The sequence below is a fragment of the Phascolarctos cinereus genome, unplaced genomic scaffold (genome assembly GCF_003287225.1).
Source record: "Phascolarctos cinereus isolate Bilbo 61053 unplaced genomic scaffold, phaCin_HiC Scaffold_1;HRSCAF=81, whole genome shotgun sequence".
Classification (NCBI taxonomy): domain Eukaryota; kingdom Metazoa; phylum Chordata; class Mammalia; order Diprotodontia; family Phascolarctidae; genus Phascolarctos; species Phascolarctos cinereus.
In genome coordinates this window covers 21,546,502-21,574,016 of record NW_027555514.1, presented here as the reverse complement: position 1 = coordinate 21,574,016, position 27,515 = coordinate 21,546,502, and the positions used below count along the sequence as shown (strand labels likewise).

The 27,515-nt window shown below is 43.8% G+C and overlaps 1 protein-coding gene across 3 annotated transcripts in view; it reads right to left on the bottom strand.

Moving 5' to 3' along the window:
- Positions 1-22,908, bottom strand: part of ABHD5 (abhydrolase domain containing 5, lysophosphatidic acid acyltransferase) — a 35,012-nt gene extending 12,104 nt beyond the window's left edge. For 2 of the 3 annotated variants that reach the window (XM_020993289.2, XM_078151196.1), the window contains exons 1-2: positions 22,652-22,908; positions 3,700-4,072 (exon numbers count right to left, since the gene is read on the bottom strand). In XM_020993289.2, the coding sequence (XP_020848948.1) occupies positions 3,700-4,072; positions 22,652-22,889 (611 nt within the window). In that variant the 5' untranslated portion in view covers positions 22,890-22,908. Of the gene's footprint in view, positions 1-3,699; positions 4,073-8,524; positions 8,611-22,651 lie in introns of all 3 variants that reach the window. The other variant, XM_020993291.2, reaches the window with a different exon arrangement.
- Between the last annotated feature and the right edge of the window lie 4,607 nt (positions 22,909-27,515).

The window sequence follows — 27,515 nt, the reverse complement described above, 5'->3', positions numbered from 1 at the left end:
ACTTGAGGCGAAGGAACAAGGAAGGAGATAAGAAGGCTTTGAGCTCAAGGAAGTTGGGAAGGAAGGCAAGTTTTTAAGCCAAGGGAAAAAAATAGGTTAGTAAGAACAGCTCAGTTAGGTGAGTTAGGAAGAGATGAGGGCAGGAAGAATTGGGGAAGGAAGCTAAGGATGGCTGTCAGAGCTCTAAGTGGTGAGAAGGAAAGCTAGAGCTTCAGGGTCCAAGGATCCCATAGGCAATGGAAGACAACAGACTGAGTATGAAATACAATGGACTAAGGATGTCACTTCCCACAAGCACGAAAAGAGCAACTGTGCAGTCCACTTCCATCTCTAGAGTGTGCAATGTTTCTTATTTCTCCACTAACCAAATGACTTACTTATGTTCAAAGTCCTGACTGGTCTCTCTCCTAGAAAGTGGCAAAGGGATGCAACTGGGATTAGGGAAGTCCCAGGGGCAAGTAAAGAAAAACTCAACAATTACAACAATCCCAAAGTAGAATGAACTGCTTCAGGAGGCAGGGGGCCCCACATCACTGAAAGTTGGGAAATTTACCTTGTAACTCTCATTGAGACTTGGGAGGATGAGACTTAAGGTGGGAATGTGAGCATATCTTACTCCAAAGGTGAAAGTAAGTAAAAGCGGGTGGTGTGGGAGGGGAAGAGACAGCCAGAGAAGAGGGAGAAAGTGGACACAATTAAAGGGGAAATCCATAAAGCACAGGGGACATACCACGGAGAGGCTCAATGGAGGCAGTGCTGTCATTGAGATTACCTAGGCAGTAAGAAGTAGATGAGGACCTTGAGAAACAAGTCACAAGCTGTTACTGAAGCTAGTGAGTTATACTTGGGAACTCTGATAACCTGGGCCCTATATTTTAGGGAGGACACTGACAACTTGATACAAAGGGGAAGGCCACCAGGCTGGTAAAGAGCCTCAGAATTAGGCCATGGGCAAGCTGGCTGAGATGAGTTTAATCTAAAGAGGTAGCCTGGGGGGAGGGAAGCATGCCAGTCTCTACGATATTTCAAATGCTGTCCCCTGGAACATGAATAAGACTCATTTTGTCTGCTGCCAGACAGTGATACTAGGAGCAATGGATAGAATTACAGGAGCAAGTTTAGGCTTGATGCAAGGAAAAACTGAATAATCAGAGAGTTACTCAAAGGTGGGATGAACTACCTTCTCAAGAGGTGGCAGGCTGGGACACCCTAGCTGGAGATTAAATGAGACGGTGTATGTAAAGCATGCCATAAGCCTTAAATCGCCAAATAAATGTGAGCTGTCATTATTATTTAGTATTAAATAGTAATAAAAATTATTCAAAACAATATCCAGTGGAACAAAGAGGACTCTCCCATCCCATCTGAGTATACAGGAAGGGTCAGAGCCCTGCCCTAACAAAAAGTCCTAATTTAGGAAGTCAAGCTGTAGACACGGACAGAGGAAGATGCTGCTGATACATAAACTTTTATGGCTCTAGTGATATCCAAAACACAAAACTAGAGGAAGAGTGACTGACTACAGGCAGAGCTAAGGCCAAAGGTCACAAGACTTGGTCACAAGGTCTACAAGAATTCCTGGAAAAGATGAAACAAGAAAAAAGCATCTTTTTTAAAAGAAAAGGATATTATAAATGGAAGTGATAACTTGAGAAGTACTAAGAAGAATAAGGTGCAAAATCTTGCCCAAGTAACCAGCTCCCTAAAAGTTTAAATAAAACAAATAGAATCAAAGACTCCATGAGACACAAGAAATATAAGGAGAAAGTTCAAGACTGAAAAAAATGATGAAAATGTAAGGGATCTCCTATAAAAAACAACTGACCTAGAAATAGAAAAGAGACAAGGAGAGATCATCTAAGAACCATCTGGCCACCTGAAAAACACAAACAAGAGAAGCCTGGAATAAGAAATTGTAAACGAAAACCGTCCAGACATACTAAAGTCAGAAGTTCCATTTCTTTGTCGGGCAAACACATTCAAACAGTGTTTCCTGAAAAGCTGAGATTGGGCCTTTTTTTTCCTTGTTCTTTAGATTCTATTGCTTCCCATCTATTATCCAAAAGACTCTGTAGCATGTATTAAATGGCCAGGAATTCACTTGTGGATCCCGGAAGCTACATGGCCCTCCTTCCGACAGCATAATGGCTAGAGGGCTGGCTCAAATGAAGAAGATGAGGATAAAAGTAACAACAAGAGCTGGCACTCACATGTGCAAACAACCCTGGGAGGAGCTACGTGTATTATCCTCCTTTTTAGATATGAGAAAGCAGAAAAGAAAAGGCTGAAGAGTGGCTCAGTCACTTGCCCAGGGCTAGCAGCTAAGGAAGTGCAGCCAGCAGGAGCCGACCTCAGGTCTTCCTCACTCCCAATCCAGCATCCCAACCCCTCAGCCAACTCAAGATGATGAATTTGTCCAGCTTTAAAAAGTTAACCATAAGAAAATCCTATTTTCCACACTTTTTAGTCACCCCCAAATCCTTTTGGGTTGTACCAACCTTTTCTAGACTAGACCTCTTAATTCCAACAACCTTACTTCTGACAGTGAACCCTGGAAACATCTCTGCCACCAAAACTTCAAGATTCACCATGTTTTCCTTCCATACATAGCCCAGATGGATAATGTGTAACCAGGTCATCCTTTTGGAAATAATTTTATATAATTAATATAAACAGCAAACATTACAGCTCCCGTTCAGAGTTAATATAACTCATCAATGGAATGCGGCTTGTTGCTTAAAGCAATCCAAAAAGATGGCCTAACAAGTCAGCTGGGGCACAAATAATTTATACAGTTGCATCCAGCCCAAACTCTCTATGATTATACAACTGCTGACAACATTAACACCTGAAATTAATGAATAAGTTTCTTCTCTTCTTTACCACTCGTTTCTTCATTAAAGTGCTGACAAATAAAAAGGACAAATAATAAAACTAACAAATAACTCGTCAGAGACAAGTTAAATAAGAGGGATGAGGACCAAGGCAATTTATACACTAAATAAATGTTTTTCTCTGTAAAAATGACTGGTCAAGGATCTTCTAGTATGAACAAATAATGCTTCTCAAACAGGAAGGCCCTTTCCTAATTTCTACGTTATGCAAACAGCATGCTCTGAAGAAGGGAAAGGACCATCTGGTAGATGTTACATTCTGTCCAGCTGATTACAGAGGACTAGAAATGCAAATGCAACAGGACCTATACTCACAGTGAAGGAGCAGTGCCAGGTAACACCTAAACTCTGGGTCACTCCTCCGGCTTTGATCTTACACATTCACAACCCACGCATGTACTTCTTAACTTGTTCTAGGAAAATGATACTTCTTTTTTCAAGCCTCCCACCTCCATAGAGCAAATATTACAGAATTTGGGCTGACAACCGGAGGCGACTATAACCTTCTGAAAAACCCTGGAGGGGAAATATGTACACTTTGTCTCTCTGCAAAATTTTTTTTTTAAATGACAAGCCGCTACTCTGACTGGCTCACACATTTCATTACCCCGGTAAAAGGAAGCCAAGACCTGAAGATGTTTTTGTTACTAAATGTGGTCATTTATGTTTATAATTTTCCTAATACTGAAGCAGCCCTGCAGGGCTAGTACGAATCCAGTCTGACCAACAAATGATGTGTTTGGATCTCTTCCAGCTTTATGATTCTATAAGTAAAAGTCATTCGCTCCTGCTGGCCTCATTTTACCTTGATGGATACTTCAGTGAATAAGCAGCAGCCAAGAATCCGCCCAGATTGTGTCCAAGCAAGATCACTGCGTCCAGACTTAGAGCACACCTCCATTCTTCAATTGTGTCCACAAACTGGTCCTCGGCTTCTACTGCATCACTGCCAAACGGGGGTCTACTACTCCGCCCAAAACCCAGCAGATCCAAAGCGTATACGGGCCTATTTTCACAAAGATCTCCAAAGTTGAGCGCCCAGAGTCCAACTCCACCTCCAAAGCCATGGAGGAGGACAAGCGGAGTCTTATGTGCAATATCCTGAGAAAATTTAAGTGTCCATATTTTATTTCCACTGGATATACAAACAGATTCTTTTTTGTATGGACAGGGCACACCTGAAGAAAACAGAAAACAAAAGAAAAATTTTGCTTAATTTAACCACACACACTATTTTTAGGAAAGAGAATATACTCTCAATTAACATCTAAATATATATATATGTATTTGTATCCCATTGTCAGATCACTGATTTACATTAATCCTAAAAAATTAAATATAAAACCTGTACAAGAGCTAGTTGCTACAACAATGTGCAACTAAAAAAGTCTAAAAATGAGACAGGCCTGGACGATCTTCTGTTCATCGCTAGAGTGCTGTAGTTTGACTGTAAAAATCTGGTTGAATCTCTAGATTTAGATAATGTTCATTATGCTTTGGTCCAGAGAAAAAGCAACAAGCATTTATTAAGCACCTACTATGTGCTAGGCAGCGTGCCTTTAAATAAAGCCAGACTGCTAAAAATACGGGAGAAGCCTCATAAAAAGATGAGGGAAGGGTAGAAAATGAAAAAGAAGTATCTGTATTAAAAACTAATGGAGGAGTTTAAGTATTTTAAAAGTAGAGATCCAATGTAGTAGGTCACATCAAGGAGAAAGAGCAACAGACAGGAAACCTGGGGTCCAGTTTCAGCTCTGCTGCTAACTCACTATGTGGCCTCTGGGTGAATCACAATTCCTCAGGGCTTTGACTTTTCTCATCTATAAAATGGCAAGGATGGGCAAGCTAGCAGAGCTTTCAGGGCTCTTCCAGCTCTACAGTTCTGTGATTCTGAATAAGTAGATGGATCTCATGAACGGAAAACTATAAGAGGAACTGCCAACATTCTAAGTAGGAGAGAAGAAGTGTTCAGGTGGGCCCCACATATCAGACGCTCGGAGGGATGCACACTCTGGGGAAAACAATGTTGTTGACAGGGACCAAAGAGAAGAAAAACTTTATACAAATGCCAAGAAAATCCAAAGGTGGGAGGCATAGAATAAAACAGAAAGAATCAGAGGGTATCCAAGCTGCTTTAGTCCAGCAATAAAGAGTTGTAACATCTAAAAGGGCCTATGTGAAGAGGAGAGGTAAAAAGACAGGCACCTGGGAGAGAAAGGTAGAGAGAGGGCAGACTAAAGGCAAAGGACAAATACTGCTCCCAGGAAGTGATTAAATACTTTAAAATTATGGGGCACATTCACTTCTGGGTTAGGAAATAAACCTGGAGTTAAAAACTACCTACCCATGAAACTGTGATGTGACAAACTCAAACGCCTCACTTTGGGCCATGAAATCCCCCTTGTGACCCGACCAGCAGTGTGGAAGGGCAGTGAAAGAGGGAGGAGGAAAGGAACAAGGAAGCAAGAGAACGGGGAAGAAGGGGGCCAGCCCTGGGCCGAGGCCTCTTCCACAACAAGGTGCTCTGTCCCATTTCATCACACAAATCAAACTTCTTCTCTTCAGAAATCCAAACAATTGGCACTGGATTAAAGGAAGTCCATTTCGAATAGAGAATGGGAGGCCACATTTTCAGTTCAAGGGCTAAAGCAGTTTGAACAGAAGGCTACCTTAGATGGCATACAGAGCAAGTTCTTGAGACCAACAAGTAGCACTTGGAACGATACCACTTGAAACATTTTCTGCTTTATTGAAAGCAGGGTTAGAAAAGGATTTACCAACTGTAAGTTTCTATTCCAAGTGGAGAGAGGGCTGGACTTGGAGGCAGGAGGATCCTACTTCGAATCTTGCCTTGAATATTTATTAGCTAAGTGACCCTGGGTCAGTCACTTAATGTCTCGGGGCTTTGGTTTCCTCACCTGATCATCTCAAAGGGCCCCTTCAGCTCTAAATTTATGATCTTAAGTACATAAAGATACTTCCAATCTACTTTCAAGTCCTGACTTAAAATAAGATTGTCCCACCTCTAGATAGCAAACATCACTCATTCCTTCCCTATTCTAACATAAAAACAAAGAGATTCACTCGTAAATGCCACACCGCACAAAACCCATTCTCAATTTATTCCGAGTCTTTAATAAACTCCCTCTCTGACACTTCATCATAGGGTGGCATTGACCCTGAATTCTCTAAGGCTGTGCTAGCAGACTAGAAACTCTCCCAGGCGTCCAGAGAGGTAAAGAGCTTTGAAGATGGCCCCAGCCCCTGACTACATCTGTCACAGGGGACAAGCCTAGAGAAATTTGGAGAGTTTCATCGCATAATGTTAGTGACAAAACAATGAATATTTTTAGTAACAGCAAAACACAAAGACTGTCTACAAAGTAAGAAGGAAGTACAGTTGCTGAAATCAAGGGATCACATCAACTTCAACACCAACTCCACCCCTGAAAGGAGATTAGGATCACAGAGCTAAACTAGCACAGATAACCAGAAAGCTCTTTCCAGCAGTCTCCAAAGTGGCCTGGTCTAATTTCTCTTCATTAATTTCTCCCTGAAAGAGGTGCAGCTGCATGGGTGGGACTTAGCAAAGCTCACCTCTCACAAAGATAGCAACACAACAGGGTCATTCTGGAGTTTGCCGCCACTGTTCAGGGAGGATACATTTTGCCAAGCTCTAACACAGGAAAGAAGCTCGTTTAGTGTTTCAATTCCATTTCCTTTATTACCTTTAGCAGCTCTGTGCATCACTACAGACTCAGGAAGTATTCTGTCAGGCCCACTGACCCTATTTCTTCCCTTGCAACCCACACTGTGACTCTTCCAAACCTCTTTCTCTTCAGTAAACACATTGTCATCCCCAAACTCACTGCAAGTGGGTAGTCTTAGGAGCCTGAGGTAGCTGAGGGCAAGCTCTCCCGGTTTCCTCCCCCAAACCTCCTCAGCACTATGTCTCCTTCCTCTCTTCCAGCTCTCCAGTATCAAAACAAACATCCCTCCAAGGACACCTCAGCACTAGTCCCTGTGTCCATTCATAGTAATCTCATCATCCCACTCCCTCCCACTGTGACCTTGCCCCATCAGGTATCCCCTCCCTCACATAGTCAGTCCTTCCTTTGTCACTGATTCCTTCCTAGAAACATGCTCAGGCCATCCTAATCAATCAACAACATTAACACTAAAAAAGGGTTCCCTCTCCTTCATCTGGCCACTGACCCATCTCTCTCACCCTTCTCTTTACTATGAAATAGCTGGGAAAAAGTTGTCTAGATCTGATGCAGTTACTTTCTCACCCTTTTCGCAAACAAGCTTCTGACCCCAGCACTCAGATGAAACCACTCTCTCAAAGCTCCCCCAAGACTGTCACCTGATTGCCAAATCTTGCTTTTTTTTAGCCCCCATCCTCTTTGACCTGACATGGCTGGTTCCACACCAGACTCTCCTGATTCTCCTCCCATCTAAACACTCTTTTGTCTTGTCCTCATCCTGACTCTTTAAAAGGGGGCTCCTGGCCAGCTGTTATCCTTTCTCCTGCCATCTCATTCCCTCTCACCACTTCAGCTATCTCTTCCAAGCAGATGACTTTCCAGGCCTGAAGCCTCAATCCTAAACTCCAAACCTTGAGAACTTCTCCATTTGAATGTTCCACCCACACATGAAGTTCATTATCACACCCCCTAAACTCACACCTCCTTCTGAAGTCACTTATTTGTTGTGAAATCATTCACCAACGTTGAGTTTCCAGGGTCAGGAACCGCAGAATTCTCTTTAACTCTTCCCTCTCCAAGTTTAGTTGATTCCATCTTTTTACCATCTCTCACCTCTGTTCTCTCCTCTCCCCACTGTGGCTACTCTAGGACAGGCCCCAAGGCTACTGTAGTCGCCTCCTCACAGGAGCCAGAATGACCCTTCCCATGCATGGGTATGGTCATGGCACTTATCTAACCTTCTGTCAGACTTCTTCTGGAAGGCCTACTGAGCAAAGTTCTACAGTCTGGCACTATGGTGCCTTCCCAAACTTCTCTTTCTCTATAGAGTTGTCCCCCAAAGTCTTAGTGCAGCCTGAAGCCGGTACTCTTTGTTCCAATTACCTGGACAGCTCCCTGTCCCCTAGAAGAACCTCTATACTTCTGCCCAGGCTGATACCACTCCAGGACCGCCCTCGTTCCCTCATGTCCATCCCAACCAATCTCAACCATACCATGGAAACTCAACTCTAATGTTGCTGTCCAAAGGGCTTTCTCTGATCACTGCTGCTTTTTAACTCCGCTCCCCTTCATACCTCATAACACTGTAAATTTGAGCTTTCCATCTTGGTTTCTATTTCCCCTCATTAGATAACGAGCTCCTTGAGGGTAGGGACAGTGATATCTAAATGCTGCATCTCTCCCACTGTCTAATACCTCTGTACACAGCAGGCACTCCAAACATATTTGATGCTGTTGAAATTGGAAAGGACTCTCTTGATTATCTAGTCCAACCCCTTCCTTTAACTGGTGGAAAACTGAAGCCCAGACAAGTGGAGAGAGTCATCCAAAATCTCAGAGATGTGGAGGATAACATGGACCTTCCCGCTATACCACTACTTAATCTCCTTTAGCTCTGTGTTCCAAAAGGGCAGAAAAACTCACACTTCAAGATCTTTTCCTCAGCTTCTTTCAGCAGGGACAAAGATGTCGGACACCAGGTGGGAAGCCACCCTGTCAGCCATCCTGACCTATATCAATGAAAACAGAACATGGTATACATGTTACAAGTCAGAAGGAAAGAGTTCAGAAAAGTGTGGTGAAGCCCATTTAATCCTGCCCCGCCCCGGTGGGGAGAGGGCTGGCCTTGGATCCAGGAAGCCCTGGGTCCGTGAATGCTGCTTGGCCTTGGGCAAATGACTGAACTAACTTCTCAGTGCTCTAGGCAGAGAAGGTACAAAATCTGTGCTGGTGGAGAACGCTTTCTTGTTTGAAACTGTCCCATTTGCCAATGAAGTCACAGATCCGGAGACTTTCTGGAATTCAGTCTACGTGGGGATAAGACTTATAATATTCAGTATATTCAGTGTCAGCCCTCATACGTACATATAACCGACATCATCCATGGATGACCCCATTATGAAATGACAATGAGAAAGAGTAGGAAGGCACCTTACAAAGCAAATACTCCATGCTCCCCTTGACAGAAGTCCACAGAATGGTCCTACATCCATTAAATAAGCAGAGTCAGGATGTGGACCCAAGACTTTTTACTTTTCTAGCCTACTCTATTTCTTCACTCAAGATGGGCAAAACAAGAGAGGGATGAAAACAGCCTTCCTCTGCTCTAAAGAAACATTCCTTCAATATACAAAATTACTCAGAGTAGCAGCAGTAAAGGAAAAAACAAAAACCAAAGAGCAGAGCAGTGAGAGGACTGTCTGGTAGTTAACCAGGTACTTTAGGAAGGAGACAGAAGCCCTGCTGCAGAAATAATAATTATGAATAATAATGACTAGCATTTCTATAGTACCAAAAGACATGGTGTAATAGGAAGAGCAGTGACTCTGGAGTCTGAGACTTGAGCTCCATCTAATCCCTCCCCCGACATTTGGTATCTCTAGGGACCAGAGCACTGGACCGACCCAAAGGGCTAGATTAACCTAAGGTGCCATTACCCTTACTAATACAAATGACCCACAAACATATCAAAAGTTCAGATCTATACTCAGTGTAAAAGTTAAGAAGGCCTCCAAACTGGCCTATTTAAAAACAAACATACATCCGTAAAATAAAATCTATGTGTGTGTGGGTGGGGTGCCTGAGCCAGGGCTTAACTAATTTTTTTTAAAAAAATCTACTTCTCTTGAGTTGGAAAAAGCACATACTGAAAATAATCAAGTTAATGTTTCACTTTTTTTTTCTCAAAAGAACATACTCTAGTTATTTTCTGAATACAAATGTTCTCTCTGCCCTTGACCAGAAGCACGAGACCACTTCTCACATTAGATCATAGAAACATGGAGGCCTGCCAAGAGGAAGGTATTTACAACTCCATCTCAACCACTTTCTTAAGTAAATAAGCTTCAAATCATAGCAAACTTCTCTGCCAAGGAGAACCAGAGGTCAGTACAGACCAAAATTAAAGTGAAAGAACAAAATATAATTTATTATTGCTCCACTGACCTGCAACCAAGACATTACTGCAAAAACCAGTACAATCTGTGTTCCAGTCTAAAACCATTAAAATAACTTTTTTCAACACTGCTCTCTAATATGGGAAAGCCATCCCTATTCAGTCATATGGATGCCCTGGCACAAATGAGATTAATATTCTGGAAAAGCAAAGACATTATCATCTCCAAATTATTTTGCTTGTCATGACTGACAACTCAAAAATATTTCTGCACTTTCCAGACTAACATTTTATTAAAACTTGTTATTCTTCAGGCACTAAAGGAACATCAGACCCTGGCCATTAAAATGCTTGTAAAGAAAATACATTTATATTTAGACACAAATCTGTTTTTAATAAAAACTAATTAAATACTGAATTTTCCACTTTAATTAAACAAAACACTCCTCTTTCCCCAATCTTTCGGGAATGTGAGTGTTCGTGTGTGTTTAGCAGCCAGACAATCCTTTAACCATCAGATTATAAACCACTCAAGTCTGCTGGCCCTCCTTTTATCGCCTTCCCTCTGTCAGCCATACGCAGCTTCAGCCTCGTGATCTCCAGAGGTCTCTCTCAGCTCTAACATTCTAAGATTCTACAGAACAAAAATTTGGTAAACGTTTCTCCCAGCTGATATTCTCCAAGTAATTCTCATGCTCTACTGCTTCCTCATCCCTTTGAGGCCCTCCTCTTTTCCCAGCAGAAAGCCCAACTTGCCTCAGTTTTTCTGGACCTCTTAAAACCACTAGGACCTGGTTTCCTTCCCTGTTTTCCAAGCTCCTTTCTTCAACTGAGTGGGTAGCAGAGTGAAAAAAAGCATTCAAGGACAGGTGTTAAGAGAAGCCTGAGAGATCTTGCAATTCTTTTGAGGGCACAAAATCCACAAAAACAAATAAATCTCATATAGAGGAATGTAGTGAGCAAGATCTCTAAATAGTTCCTCTAGGTCTACCATTCAATAATTACGTCTAAGAGGTAGTTCCACCATGTTAGAGATTTGGAAGTAAAATTTATTTTGTTGTATTTGGGCAGACAGGTAGGGATACTTAAAGCATTCTCATTCACGGCTCAGTCCCTGGGTCTGTCCATCCACAAAAGAAAGAATAATATCTACCAGAGAAAGCCCATTTATCAATAGTACACAATCTCCTACAAGAAAACTCACGGGAAGATCAAGTTTTACACTAGACCCTCACTGGCCACAGGTTCAGCCTCACCAGTTGGACAGTGAACGATGTTAGCCACACCAAGGATCCAGGCTACAATGGGTTCTATCTAAAAAAACAAATGAAAATGGGTCTGGTCTTTTTAATAATCAGAAGTCCACAGCAAAGAGGGTTTTTAAAGACTATCTTTGTGGTCGCTGAAAGAGGTATTATAAGGTGGAATAATACAAGCAAACTCTGTATTCACATAACAGTAACAGATTAATTAAGAGAAGGTACACACAAGCAATTATGTACACTTAAGTTACTGTGCAGAAAATACTTTTTCTAGGAAAAAGAGATTGCCCCTACAAAAGGAGTTGCTACCAAATATACTTTTTAAAGGTATTTAACACTGTAATATATTAATATCTCTTCCCTAGTAATTTCTTTGTTTTGTTCAGTTAAACTATTTGACAATCTAGAGTGTTACTAAATCTGAATTACATAATCCATGGATATTATGAAAGAGTCAAAAGATTTCAAAGAAGATGTTCACTCAGCAGGCTGGCTTATTTTCACGAGAAGGTCTTACAGAACATATTTCTAATTACTTTATGAAATATCTTTCTAGTATTTTGGTTTTATTTTAAATGACCACTACCTTTCGCACAATGCTACTTACACCCACTCTGAGTTACCTGCAATTGTGGCTCAAGATTACACTCTTCCACAGTTTACATTTCTCATCACCAACAGCACATGAAGCTTTAAAAGGTGAGCTTTCAGGGCAGTGAGTAGCACAGGATCAGCCAGTCAGTCAGCTAGCATTTATTAACCATTTACTATCTGTCAGTCACTGTGGTAAATGCTGGGGATACAAGAAAGGGAAAACAAAAAACAACAACACAAACACTGTCCCTGCCCTCAAGAAGCTTAGTTTAATGGGGGGAGAAAACGTGTACATTACTGGGTACATACAGGACATATAGAGAGAAAGTAGACTAGAAAGTAATCTCAGAGGGAAAGAGGAACAGAGAAGGGACCAGGAAGAGCCTGGCATTTAGGCTGAATCTTGACGGAATCCGAACGGGACCATTCCTGGCACGGGGGACCACCAGTGAAAAGGCACAGACAGTAGAGAAGAACTCCATCATGTTCCAAGAACTGTAAGGTAGCCAGTGAAACTAGATCACAGAGTAAATGGAGAGGAATAAGGTGTAAGACTGGCAAGGTAAGAAGGCAGCAAATTGTGAAGGGCTTTAAATACCAAACAGAATGTGGAACCACTGGAGTTTACTGGGCAGAGGACTCCACTTAGGAAAATCACTTCGGCAGCTGAGTAAAGGACGAGTTAGAGTGAAGGGACCAGGAAAGAGTAAGATGATATGCTAAGGCCTGTACTACAGTGCTGAGTGCATGAGTGGAGAAAAGCAGCCGTTACAGGAGATACGCTGTGAAGGCAAAAAGAACATATGATGACAACAGACTGAATAACTGATGCGAGTTCGAGTGAGGAATTGATGATGGCACCAAAGCTGTGAGCCTGGCAACCAGGAGAATGGTGTTACCCTAGGGGTGTATGGGGTGCTCAGGGAGTTTGAGCACCTCTGGTGTGAGGGCTGCTCATCCACCTTCGGTATCCATCTGATTCACCCAATCTCACCTGTGGCTCCAAGAAGCTGCAGCATACACAGCAGCCAGACTGGTAGGCGTCAAACCCAACGGTGAGTCAGGGGATGCCTACCCCAAACACATGAAGACCTTTTCCTGGAGGAATGGGCAGACAAGAACAATTTGTTCCAATGATAATGAAGCAGGAGCATGGTCAGACATCAAAGATGCCAAAGTCATTCACTGCATTCCTGGCCATCACCAGTCATTTTGACTTGCGACCTGTCACTGGACTTCTATGATGCTGGAAGAGAGAATGAGGCTGCCAACTTTGTGCAATTCTGCCTCACTTAAATCCAATTCACCCATGAGGCCAGACATTACCCATGATGTCAATGGTTGTCTTGGAAAACAAAGGATAAACAACAATAAGAAGAAAGTACTCTGGACTATAATAGGAAAGTTGGGAACAGAAAAGAAAGATTTGAAAGAAGAAAGTTTAAGATGGAAAGATAAATTCTGTTTTGAACATAAATGAGTTTGAGATGCCTATGGGACATCCAACTCAAGAATGCTTATGCAGGACTGGCTATAGAGATCTGGGTATCATCTGCAAACAGATAATTAAGCCCATAGGGACTTAAAGAGATTGCCAGGTGAAATAGTCTAGAGGGAGAAGAGAAGAGGGCCCAAGACAGGGCTTTTGTTAGTGGATACAACCTGGATGAAAAAGAGACTGACCAAAACAGACTCCAGCAAGAGAGAACCAAGAATGAACAGTTTCATGAAAACCCAAAGAGGAGAAGAGAATCAGAAGATGGTGATTAATAATGTCAAAAGTCGCAGAGAGGTCAAGAAAGATGAGGAATGAAAAAATGGGCATTAGATTTAGCAATTAACAGATCTCTGGTAACTTTGGAGAAAGGTCAGAAGCCAGAATGCAGGAGGAGAGAAACTGCAAGGGTCTAGTGTAGACAGCTTTCTTAAAGAATTTAGCTGAGAAGAGAGTCGTCATCGAGAACTTCAATTTCTCCAAATCTGACCCAACTGAATTCTCTTGCCTATTCATGTCTCATGGTCCACATGGAACATCTGTCAAAGACATACATACCTAAGGGCTTAACTCAGTGAGCTGCCAGTTCAACCATATGTTATCCCCTGGGCATTATGTGTTCTTCATCTACTTTGTAGATGACCAGGTAGCTCTCAAGTGGCCACAAAAACTATAAATAGGATACTTTTTTTTGAAATCTAAAGTACCAGATGCAATTGGGGCTGTCAGTGTTCATGAAAAAATCTGCTTTTTTTCCCCATAGTAAAGACAGATTTCTTTGAAAACCAGTCACACTTGAACGAACCATTTACTAAGCACCAGGGATACAAATAAAAAAGCCAGACAGTACCCTACTCTCAAGGAGCTCACATTCACTTGGGGCTTAACTGGACATGTCACTTTCTGTCCCAGAGTAAAAATTTGTGCCCTTCTGGTCTCCACTTTCCATGCTCAGCTAAGGAGCTACCTTATCCTTCTCCTTCCTCACTCGGTGACGCTTTCCTCTATCTCCCCACTTGACAGTAATATCTCCCTCTTCAGATACCCCTAAAGAACCTTACCTGGGTCTTTCCTTGGTCCCTATCACTCCCTACCTTTTATTATACTTAAATGTGTACATGGGATAGCCCACCCTCAATGGAATGTGTTTCTTGAAGACAGGGAATGTGTCATAAAAAACAAACCTAAACCAAAACAAAAACTGTTAATGCAAGAACTTGAGACAGAAGTGTCAACTAACTAACCAATGTTGAGCTTACTAATTTCTTAAGTATTTTATCCTAGGCAAAAAGAAAAAGGATATCTACAAGTACATTTCTTTTTTTTTGCAGGGATAGGGAGCCTCTGATTTTAGCCACATGGGAAACTTTCATTTTGCAAACTCCCTTCACCAAAGCAGTTTGGTGACTGGTCAGTAACTTAACAGGCACAGAGCTGCCTTGGACAATGGAAGATGACATGACTTGATTCACGATCATACAACTCAGTGCTGGGGAAGAGTCATGTACCCAAATCTTGCTGCCTCCAAGACATCATCTAGATGACATAGTTAAAATTTATATAATCCTCTAAGGTTTGCAAAGGACTTTACACGTGTGATTTCACTTAATTTTTAAAAAATCTTATCAATTTAAATGAACAGGTTATGGTTTCTCTTTTAGATTAGAGTTAATCACAGTCACATGACTTTGGAGTTACTCGTACTCACTGACTCACTGTCTTCCACAAGTGTCACATAACTACTGTATGGTCTCTAGAACTGATATAGAAATTGGTTGTAAGTGAAAAAGTCTCAAGCTAGAAAGCCACAGCATGAATCTTAAATCCATTCTGGGTGGTTCTGTTGGAAATACTTTTCCCTCCTTTACTGCTCAGCTGCCCTCACATCACTGACAACCATTCTGGAACCAGACACTTAAAACAGGGCATTATCCAACTATGCAAAAAGATGACCAGTATATTTGTTAGTATTAAGCTGCGTAACAAGCCAGTGCCATTTCTTTGGGTTAGTTTTGAAAATCAAGTTTCATCCATATGATTGGTAAAAGGATAAAAACATAACAGACCAAAAGCTCAAGTCTCATATGCTGAACATCTATCATTAATGACCATTCGTCAAAATTCAGAAGGAAGGTTTCTTGCTGATCACAAGAGTGATGAATCGATGGACCAATTCCATGTTTTAGAAGGCCAGCAATTCTCAACTTGTTAGCTCACTGAGCTGTACTATTCTTTGCTACAAAGAATTGGGAGCAATCGGCATTTTTCTGTCATGCCTGAGCTTCCACTTTCTATCCCGAACCTACTCTTTTAGCCCCTCCCTCTCTGGAGGGGGGCTCTCCTGACTGAGGACTAGTCACCATATCAGGCCACCTGTTTTCCAACTCTTCTGGGAAGAAAAATAAAATGTCCACTACCATTCTTGGAAATGGTGTGTACACTGCTTGCCCTATGACTCCACTCACTATCCCACTGACCTCCCAGTCCAACTCCCCCCTTTCTTTACGTTTACATTTCTCCTTGAGAGAAAGGACTGTGTGTTTTTTTGAATCTGAATCCCTACCACTTACCTCGTTAGCTATAGTAAGAACTTAATACATACTTTTTATTACTTTTATTCACAATCAGGAGCCAACAAAACACTTCTGGCAAAACTCTACAAAGGCACAGTCTTTAAAAATTATACCAGAACAATTTTCACAAGTTATACAGGTCAAATCCCAACTTGATGAATTCAAATTCCACTGAAATTCTACTGTACTGAAATTCTGTTGTATCAAAGATTGTTTCAAAAAAGAAGGCAATTAACTAAGAATTGCTGATCCTTTTGTCTACATAGGGCTTTTTTCGTTATGTAATGAAATCTGATCTATACTTTCAGAACTAACTGGAATTTTTAAAGACAGGTGCCGTGGCTGTCAATCAATCAACAATCATTCATTATCTCCCAGGCACTGTGCTTAGTGCTGAAGATACTGAGAGGTAAAAACTCCATCCCTGCCCTCAAGAAGCTCACAGTCTAACAGGAGAGGAAGTTGTAAATACTAGATAACAGGCAGTATCATCCAAGATAACAGGTGGAGGGGAACAAAAGGAAGCACCTCCGGGAGTTCTGAAGAAACCCAAAAGGAGAGGGGCGGGGAGGGAGAGCATAGAGTCCAAAGACTCCGATCGGATCAGGAGGGAATATTTTAGAAGGGTGGGAAAAGGGAAAGGCCTAAGTATTTATATGGTGTCTACTGCCCCAGACACCCCATGGAGCTTCACAAACAGGATCTCATTTGATCCTCACCTCACTTCACTTGACAGCCGGCACAAACAGAGGTGAAGTGACTTGCCCAGGGTCACACAGCTAGGGTCTTAGCCCTGACTCCAGGCCCAGGGCTTTATCCACTGAGCCATCTAAATTAGTAGATGAAAGGAATGCTGTGGATAGAGTTTACCTAGCAAAGCTTTTGATAAAAGTATATCATACTATCCTTGTAGATAAAATAGACATTAATACAATCAAATGGATTCAGAACTGGTTAACCGGCCAGACTCCAGAAGTATCTGCTAACGGCTCAATGTCACATTGACCAGAGGTCCTGGGAGGAGTAACTCAAGGATCAGTGTGTAGGCCATGTGCTTTTGACCATTTTAACATAAAGGAATGGACAGTAAGCTCATCAAATCTGCAGATGTCACAAAGTTGGGAGGGACACCTAAAACACCTAGTTAACATAATCAGGATCCAAAAGGATCTGAACAGGCTGAATCCAATAAGATGAAATTCAACAGGGATAAATAAATGTCAAGTCTTGCACTTGGGTACAAAAAACCCTAACTTTACCATAGTGTAAGATGAGGGAGGCATGGAAAGAAAGACAGTAGTTCTGAAAAAGAAGTAGGGTTTTAACTGGTGGACTGCAAGCTCAGAATGAGTCAGTAATGTGATGGAGTAGCCAAAAAAAAAGCCAATGAAGTCAAGATCTCCATTAGGAGAATCACAGCTTACAGAAACAGCAAGGTGAAAATCCCCATATACTACGCCCTCAGACCTCGAGGACTGTGCTTGCTTCTGGGCGCTGTGGTTGAAGGGGGACATAGATAAGCTGGAGAATGTACAGAGGATGCCAGCTTGCATGGTGAAGAGCCTTGAGTTGGTGACACATGAGGAAGAAGGAATGGTCAGACTAGAAACCCAAAGGGAACAGGACAGCCCTGTTCTTCTCTATCTGCCCTTTGTTCCATCTTCTGTACATTTCCTTTAAAAATCTAAATCTAGAGGGCAGTTAAGCAGGACAGTGGATAAAGCATTGGCCCTGCAGTCAGGAAGACTTGAATTCAAATCCAGGCTCAGACACTTACTATCTCTGTGACTCTGGGCAAGTCACTTAACCCCAGTTGCCACCCTGCCCCCAAATAAATAATAAATAAAAATCTAAATCTAGAATCTGAGGCTAAGCCTGGCTTTCCTCTTGTTTATTATACATCTTCAGCTGGAGTTATCCCTTCCCCAGAAGGGAGCTGTCCCTTTCTATCCCAACAGCTAGATCTTTCTTGCTGCTGAGAATCAGATCTAGAACAGAATTTCTTCTTATTGAGCCTTCCAACTTTTGAAAGATTTGAAGCTCTGCTTTAGCAGAGAAAAACTCCAGTAGATTATCAGACAACTGAAGCCTCTCATCACTACTGTATCTTGTCTCCATAGTAAACATGATCTATTTCCAAAACTCCTCATACTTATCTTCTTCTTCTCCTTTCCAGGTGGTCTGTAGGAGTTACTGAGAATATTGTTTCAGCTTCTGTTGATATTTACCCTTAAAGCACCCGGCTGTAGTCCTTAGATTTCCTCAAGACTATGTCTCCTCGAGAATCTACACCTATTACACCCCCATTTACTTATTATTTTCCCTTCCAGAGTCCCACTCTAATCATGTCACCTCCCAACAAGTCTCAGGACCTTCAGTTCATCTTACTTCTTTGCCTATACTTTGTGCTTTTGTGTACGGATGGAAGCCATGTGTTTTATTCTGGGCTCCTTTCACCTTGAATTTAGTTTACTCTGATCAGAGTTAACAGGCATCTCTGGTTATAATTCTTCCTGCCTTGTGGCTACTCTCTATGGCATCTAGTTTGGTAGCTATACATAGGTCATTTTCTTCTTTCCCCTTCCTTTTCAATTTACAGCCCTTTTGATCTTCTTTGCAAGAATCAAATAGAAATTCTCACCAACCACTACCAGGTACACACAGTCCCTGGTCAGGAGATGTTAGGCCATGGTTCAGAAATCCAAATCCCATTTCTCAGACGTCTTCTTAAGCAGTCATTCACTTCACAAATCTACCTTTCTCTTCTGAAGCTCTCGCCTTTGATCGATCAAATGGAAGCTCCCTGAAGACAGAAACGATTTCGTTTTTGTCTCTCCTCCAAAGTCCTCGGAACATCGTCGGTTACTAATAAACGCTTGTTGATTGGCTTCTGCCCCTGAGTTCTTCAATTCCTTCCCCATGAATCTGCAAACCTTAGCAATCCTGTCTAGATTCCTTTGGGCAGCATCATTTATGCCCAACTGAGTCACTGGAAGTGGGTAGTAAACGCCTGCTTTGACAAGTCTTGGGAGATTGTCCATCACATCCTAAACACGTCCCTGATCTGTATTATTGTTATCAAGGGGACAAAGAGCTTCTCCCATTCCCTGAATAACGGACTCCTCTTTCACGCTGACTCTTGATGATCCAGAGACCTGTGAGTAGCAGTGGATCAATGTGGTAAACGCGCCTTCCTCTTTAGGGCCCAACTCTCTTATTTAAAAAAATCTTTTATCTCTTTCTTATGTCCAAGGTTTACTTGTTCTTCCTTCTTCCCTTTCTCCTTCGTCACTTTGTTCTACTCCTCAATTTCCTCAAATAAGCCAGGATTATTCTGTCTCTTCAGAACCTTTTCCTTCTTGTTGTTCACACTGGGAAGCCCCCCCCGCCTTCTTTTTAAAAGAAATCTTTAATTCTTTCTAATAGCTTGGTGAGTAGAGAGGCATTCCTAAAGCATCTTTACCTTTTTTCCATAAGAGAGACCAGCTTTCACTTTAAGTGTAAGTAAGCAATCAACTGGTTATGACAGAAATACAAAAATCACACACCATGCAAACATGGTCTACTCTCTGTACTTGCTGAAAATGAGATTTGTAGAGTACTTCAAAGTTTACCAAGCACTTTTCTTCATAGCAACCTATAAGTTAGCTAGAAAAATTATGAAAGAATAAATAGTTAAAAACTATGTAGTATCCAAGTCTCTAACAATAAGAGAATGCAAAACGAAACCATTTTGCGGCACCACTTTCCACCTGGCAAATTATCTGAAGACAAAAAATGGAAACAGTTGCTAGAAGGGCTGAAAAAGTCAAGCACAGTTAACACTGCTGGCAGAGAATCACTGTTGGAAAGCATTGTAGGACTGGGGGGGTGGGGGAAGTAACCAACTCAACCTAGAGCTCAGCACACACTTCAAGGAGGTTGAAGACAGAAAGGTCTCTTATATAGCAAAGTATTTATAGCAGAATTTTTTTGCAGCAAGAAACTGGAAAGAAAGTAGATGCCTATCAATTGGGGTATGGCTAAACAAGTGTTGGCACATGAACATAATGGAATTGATGCCTGTAATTCCTGTAAGAAACAAAAAATGTTTAGTGAATCACGGGAAAACTTACATAAGATGATGCAGAGTGAATTAAATAGACCCAAGAAAACAATAGCTACAATGACAAGAATGTAAAATGGAAAGGAGGAAATAAAGAACATGAGGTAATTACAAGGAAGAGTTGAGGAAACGCACTTTCCTCCACCTACATGGGGGGGATGTGGGTATATGTACTCTTAGGTCAATCTGACCGCCTGTTTTGCTGAAATGCCTTTTTGCCCTCTTTTTAAACATTTTTGTTCTAAGAGGTGGTTCACTGGGCAGGAAAGGAAAAGATTTGGAAATGAATGTGATGCAATAACAAGATATGAATACTGAAATAAAATGGTAAAATAATAATGCCCCGTAAGCTCCATGACAGCAAGAACCATTTCTTAGTCTCTGTGTCTTCCTCAGAGCCAGATATGACTTTGAACATTCCCAGAATCTAGAACTTCACTAATGGGGAGGTGGGGGGGAGGGGAAGCAGCAGAGCGAGGCATTCCTCCCACCCCTGCCAATAACTACTCTGCAGGCCAGTAGATGACCTTTGGCAGGTACTGATGATATTCTCTCCAGATTTAGCTGATCTAATTCTGAGAAAGCCAGAGTCTGTCATCAACCCAAAATCCAGACTGGCATATCCTACACGGAACGAACATGCATTTTGCTGGCATAACCTTCAAGAATTTAAAGTCAGCACCACCAATGGGAGTAGATGCTTAATGTTGGCTAGATTTTAAATGAATACCATTATGTTACCTGTATACTGCACTTCTTGGGTTTGTAAATATAAAGTGCTTTCATAAGCTATCTCATTTTCAAGACACAATCACATTAGGTAGAAGTAATGTAAACTGGAGAATCACAGAATTTCAGAGTTGGAAGGGACCTCAATGACTGTCTAATCCAACCTAGCCATGAAAAAATTCCTACAACACACCTGGCAAACGGCCATCCAGTCTTTGTTTTATTACAAGACTTCCCATTTCTATAATGGCATCTTTCTGAATATACTAGTCTTCACAGTGCCCAAAATCATCTAACCAATTTTGATTGTAAATAGTAAAATTAGAAATGGATTTCTGCAGGCCTTTGAAAAAACCACATAAGCTTCAACAAAATGAAACACTTGATATATGTGTGGGAAAGCCTATAGAAATGCGTTTAACTTTCCAATGTTGAGAAATAAGATAATGTTTTTGTCAAATTAATTCTTCAGTAAACTGACCATATTTATTTAACTATCAAGAGCCTGAATTAAATGACAGTTAAAATAGGTCCAGTCCTTTATTTTGAATCTAGCCTATTAAAAATGTTTTAATACAGGACCTTTAATACAAGCTGCTATTAAAAATGAAACACCAAGAAAACTAAAATAAATACACTTAAAAGAATTTGGAACCAAGAAACAAAACAACTCCAACTGATGATTTACAGGGATTCCTATCTACAGACACGCTTCACCTTTTTTTGGTCACATACTTTGATGCCAAAAGTTTCCCAAAACTCCAACTGTACACCATGCACCCTTAATCTCATTCAAAAGTTCACCTGTCTTTCTATAATATTTTGGGGGAAATGAAGTTCTATGAAATACAACTTTGAGGAAGTTAGTTCTCAGTAATTGGAACATTTCTGGACAAAACCTAGCTCTTTCATGGGTTCATGTAATTAAAACGAGAGTATGTTTAAAGTCGCCCTTCCAATACTCCTTGTAAAACACGGGGTGACACTGTTTAAAACTCCACAAGAGACTGCCATCCCACAACCGCCGTCCCTCAAACCGGCCGCAAGACTTGGGGCAGGACTCGGTCACTCCGGAAATACAGGGGGTGCTGGCCCCATTTTGCAGGTAGGTGACTTGCCTGGAGGGAAGATCTACTCTTTCCACGACCCCCAAGCTGCCCCCTCCCCCACAAGCCCGCGGGTGTCCCAGCCGGGATCTCAGGTCAGGATGCTCGGACAACCCGCCAGCAGGTTTCTGGGGAGGTTCCTGAAGCAACGAGGCATCCCAGCCAGTCACAATACAGTCCCGCAAATATGCGGACAAACGACCGCGCCCGGGGTCACTCCTGGCGCCCACGGAAAGGCCAGGTTCCCCCCACCCCGGGAGGAACGCCCCTCTGAGCATCTTCCAAGTTCACGGGCGAGGACCACCGCCCCCAGCTCCCCGGGGCTAACCCTCCCGGCCTCCGCCGCGACCTCTCCACACTGGACGCCCCGCCCCCCCCGCCTGGCGCAAGCTTGGACCAATCCCCGCCGGCTCCCGAGGTTCTAGCCCCGCCCCTAGCCCCGCTGCAACGCTCCATCCTCCCCCCACCTCCTCACACACAACGCCCCCCCCGACGCCCCAACGCTCACCCCGCCTCCCTGCGCCAGCTCCAGCCAATCCCGGGCCGCTCCCGACGTTTTGGCCCCGCCCCACTCCCGGGGCTCTAGCCCCCCACAACCACCTAAGCCGGCTCCTGGCAGGGTCACGGCACCTGCCCAGCCCGCTCCCCCCAGGCCCTCGCGCCAGGCCCCGACGTTCCATCGTCCCCTTCGCACCGCTCCCTTGGCGCTCAACGTTCCCTCCCTCGCTCGCTCGGGCAGTTCCCGGCGTCCGCCCCCGGTCTGAGCCGGCCCCGGCCGGCCCGGCCGCTCACCTCTCGGGGGTCTCCACAGAATCGGCCTCTTCCTCTGCCATGTCCGCTCTCCCCTCGCTCGCCCCAGCCTGGCCGGGGCTCCAGGCGTCCCTGAAAAAATGACCCAGCCTCGCCCGAGGCCGTACGCCACCAAACAAGCCGGCTGACAGGCCGACTGAGCAGGCGCCGCCGCCCGCGGCCGCGAGTCCTTAAGGACGCGCGCCACCGGGGCCCGGCCCCGCACGTGCCCCTGCGTCATCCCGCCCGCGGCGCGCGGCCGAGCGCGACCTCTGTGCTTGCGCGCACGCGCAGCGGAGGAGGGCGGAGTCAGGGGCGAACGTGGAGGAGGGGGCGGGGCGCAGGATCGCGTGCCCAGAGTGGTTGGCGCCGAGAGGAAGGCCAGGGCGAGTTAGGGGTGACACCCCCCCCCTTGCTTTTACAGAGGGGGAAGCTGAGGCTCAGGAAAGCGAGGTCTCCATTCCAGGAGCCCAGCTCTGGGGCTGGAAGGGACCTCAGGTCATTTAGTGAGACCCCCCCCTCCTTTTGCTTTTTTTTTTTTTTTGCTTTTTGGTAAGGCAGTCAGGATTAAGTGACTTGCCCAGGGTCACACAGCTGGTAAGTGTCATGTGTCTGAGGCTGGATTTGAGCTCAGGTCCTCCCGACTCCAAGGCCGGAGCTTTGTCCACTGTGTCACCTAGTTGCCCCTTTTATAATTTTTTCCCACTCCTTTTACAGAGGGGGAAACTGAGGCCCAGGGAAGCGAGGTCCCTCCATCCCAGGAGCCCAAGTCTGGGGCTGGAAGTGACCTGGAGGGTCGTTAGTGCAGACAGAAGAGTGTCAACAGCCCTGACCAGGAGTGATGTGATCGGACCAGTGTTAGAAGAGGCTTTGGGCAGGGGTGTACTGGCTCCATGGGAAGAGGACCTGGAGGCGGAAAGCCTGGTGAGGAAGGTACTCTACCCCAGCCAAGCCCAGTCTGCCGAAGTGGAGAAGAGAGGGCTACTGCGAGAGAAGCTAGGGGATGGACCCAGAGGACAGCCTGGGGCTAGAGAGAAGAGGGTTGGGGGCATGGGGCTGTGGGAGATCATTGGAAATGGAAGTGGCCCTGGATGAAGTTGGAGATAAGTGTGAGGGGGACCTGCATGGGTGGGGGTTAATGAAAGGTGGGGTAGGGCGCTGGCTATAAAAACAAAGGAAGGGTGGAGTCTAAAAGACAGTTTAGGACACAACCTGGGACTGGATCTGGGTGGCAGAGAAGAGGGATGACTCAGAGCCTGCAAGGCCGGAATCCAGAAAAGGTTTTGAAGGCTGTGGAACGAGTTCTAGACTGAGAGAGAGAAGTCCTGGTAGCTCTGCTGATGAAGGTCTGCGGCTACGGCGCCCCAGTTCAGTGGAGAGAGGGCTGGATTTGGGACCACAGTCACAGGATTTTCAGGGTTAGATTCACATCGAGGTGCCTGCACGCTCCAACCCAAGACTCCCGTCTGTTTTTTTCCTGGACTTGTGATTTCATCAGCGTGGGGAGGCACCTATTCTGCCAGGATGGAGCGGCAATTAAACCCAGATCTTTGTCAATCAGAGACCAGTTCCTTGAAGCTCTGCCCCGCTACCTCTCTCCTCTCTGCTAAACTCAACAAGTAGCCGGGCAGGAATCTTCATGAGGACCTCCAGTAGGGGGGGACCACTACCTCCTGGGGCTCCTCATTTCCACTTCTGTACTGAGTGCCAAGAATTTCTTCCTTATATCAGATCTAGATTTGCCTCTTTGTGACATTAGTGCTGCCCTGTGACTCCTAGTGATAAGGATGGGATTTGAACCCCTAAAAGGAAAAGATTATGTCTTTGAGATCTGGACTCTAAAAAGGAAAAGCCCTGGACTTTCCCAGTTGGCCAAATCTCTGGAGTTCCCCTGAGGCTGTAATCCTATCAACAGGCCTTTCAGTATCACCTATGCCCCATCTCCTAATTCTCTGTTACCCTTAACCTAGCCCTCCATTGTCTTACCTCCCCATGGCCCTGGGCCACCTCCTACCCTTAATCCTGTCTGGACTCTATTTTCCCTTGGCTAAGTGATACAAGTCCCTGACTTCTGTTACCTCACAGTCCCCAGCAGACTACTTGGCCACTCCTAGATCCCTCCCACAGTCTTTTTGTATATAGGAACATCTGGCCTCCATTGAGGTGCTCAGATTCTTAAGATGTGGCCTGCTTGCATTAGCGATACAAATGCTTGGCTTCCTTAAGAGTCTGGCCAATATGACATATTCTTTAGATCTCACCCACTTCTGTTCTAATAATAAGCCTTGTCTTGGGCTGAAAGAAGACTTGGGTTGAATTCATTCGGGTAGAACTCACAAGTTGTGATTTTGTGGTCCCAGCACCTCTAAACCTCAACACTAGCAGTCATCTGGTTCACATCCTGGCCCTTCTGCTTAACATCTGTGAGATGCTGGGTAAGTCACATAACTTCACTGGGCCTCAGTTTCACCACCTGTAAAACAAAGGGGTTGGACCACAGGACCCCTGGTTTTTCACTTCTAAATCTGTGATCCTGTGAATCTTATCCAGCTTCTCTGTTGTAAGTTAGGGTACAAAAGGACTAGAACTTTGCCAGTCACAAAGGGCAAACCTTTTTTTAAAAGGCATAAGAGTATAGAGCACTGGGAGGGACTAGCAATGGGCATTTCGTGGGGAGAGAGCAAAGAAGAAGAGCTGCCCATAATCTGAGTGGTATGTGAGACAGACTGAAGGCCTGTGGGTGTAGAGAGGAGGAGTAGGCTGTGATGTAACTGGCATTCCTCTGTAATGGACATGTCAGAGGTGAGGCAGTGTCTTTTGAGGATGAGGTCACTGATCTGTGAGTCCTTGTTAGTGACTGATGATCACAATATCTATCTCCCGTGATGACACAGATGCTCTTAAATCAAGTTACACAGGCTGATTCCTGAGAAATTAGACCAGACCAGGAAGGAACCAACTTCTTGCTGTCCATCCTTGCATTCTGGATCACAAAACAGTCCTGAGCAAACAGATAAAATACCGTGCTGTGCTACCTTGTGAGGAAACGCAAAGCAGCACAATCTCCCTAACTACGTACCCCAACTGTGATTTTCTAAATAAATTTAGCTTAATATATTTAGAGACCTTTGAGGTCATTTCCCACATTTTAAAGATGAAATTATTGGGTCCCAGAGTAGATAAGTGACTTATCCCATGTTGCACCGTGGCAAGGCCAGGATTGGAAGCCACATCCTGACTTTCTCCAGCGCTGTGCTGGAGGTAGAGGGGTGCTCAGGCTACTTCTATTCGTGGGCTCCAGGGAGGTAGAGATGCTTTCTTCCTCCAACCTGTGAATTCATTTATAGAGAGTGAGGACATTTTCTCTACCAGTGTAATTCTACATATTCTCTGTAACAGAGAGTTGCCTAGAACACCTAGGTGCCCAAGGTCATGTGGCCATTATTTGTCAGAAGTAGGACCTGAATGCAGATCTTGCTGCCTTCAAGGCCAGCATATATATACATATACACACACACACACACACACACACACACACACACATATATATATATACATATATATACATATATACACACACACACATATATATATATATATATATATATATATATATATATATATCTTGTCTATATGGAGTCATCTGCACATTGTCTCCCCTGTAAGCTCTGTGAGAGCAGGAATTGTCCTTGGTCTTTCTTTATATCATTAGCACTCAGCAGGGTGCCTGCCTCACACACAGTAGTTGCTTAACAAGTGATTGTCGACTGCTTGAATTAGAGGATATATTAGAGGATATATATACAGGATAAACTGGAGAAAATCAGCAGAGAAAAGGTCCTATCATTAAGGGAGATCAGGGAAGGGACTTGAGGGAAGCCAGGAGTCATAATGAAGAGGGAGAGGATTCTGGGCATGGGGGATATCTAGTGAAAATGCCTGGTGGGGCAGCTAGGTGGCGAAGTGGATAGAGCACCAGATTCAGGAGGATCTGCACTCAAATCCGGCCTCAGACACATAATAACACTAGCTGTGTGACCCTGGGCAAGTCACTTAACCCCATTGCCTAACCAAAAAAGAAAATGCCCAGAATGAAGTGCAGGAGTGTCTGGTGAGAGTATTAGCAAGGAGGCCTGTGTCACTGGATGGCAAAGTACGGGGTGTGTGAGGTCTTAAAAGATTGGAAAGGTGAAAATGAGTCAGGTTACAGATGGTTTTTAAAAGCTAAATAGAGGGTTTTGTATTTGATACTTGAGATAATAGGAAGCCAGTGTAGTTGATTGAATACAGATGGGGATGACTTTGTGCTTTAGGAAGATCAGTTTCACAGTTGAGTGGAGGATGGACAGGAGTGGGAAAAAGATCTAAGGGAGACGGTCCACCAGCCCCTTTGCCATAGTCCAGGCATGAGGTGATGAGGGCCAGCCCCAGATGAGAAGGGGCACATAGGAGATATTCTAAAGGCAGAAATGGCAGGACTCGGCAGCTGATTGGATATGGGATCGAGAGAAGGTAGTCAGGGAGGACACCTCTGTTTCAGTTGGAGTAGCTGGGAGGAGGGTGGTACCTTACAGTTATAGGGATGTTAGGAAGTGGGGAGAGTCTGACTAGGAGCCAAGGACCTAAAAAGCAGTAGCCCTCCTAGGCCAGTTTTTTGGTCAATTACCAAGCATTTTCTGCTTCCCACCTCCTACTGACCACCTCATCGCAGAAAAAACGAAAACAAAACTTTTGTAACATATGCTTCGTCGAGCAATACAAATTCCCACATTTTCCATGTCCAGAAATGGGTCTCACTCTGCACATTTAGTCCTGGGGCTATTTCAAAAAAGGTAGCTTGCTAATCAAAAGAATTTCAAATCGCCCA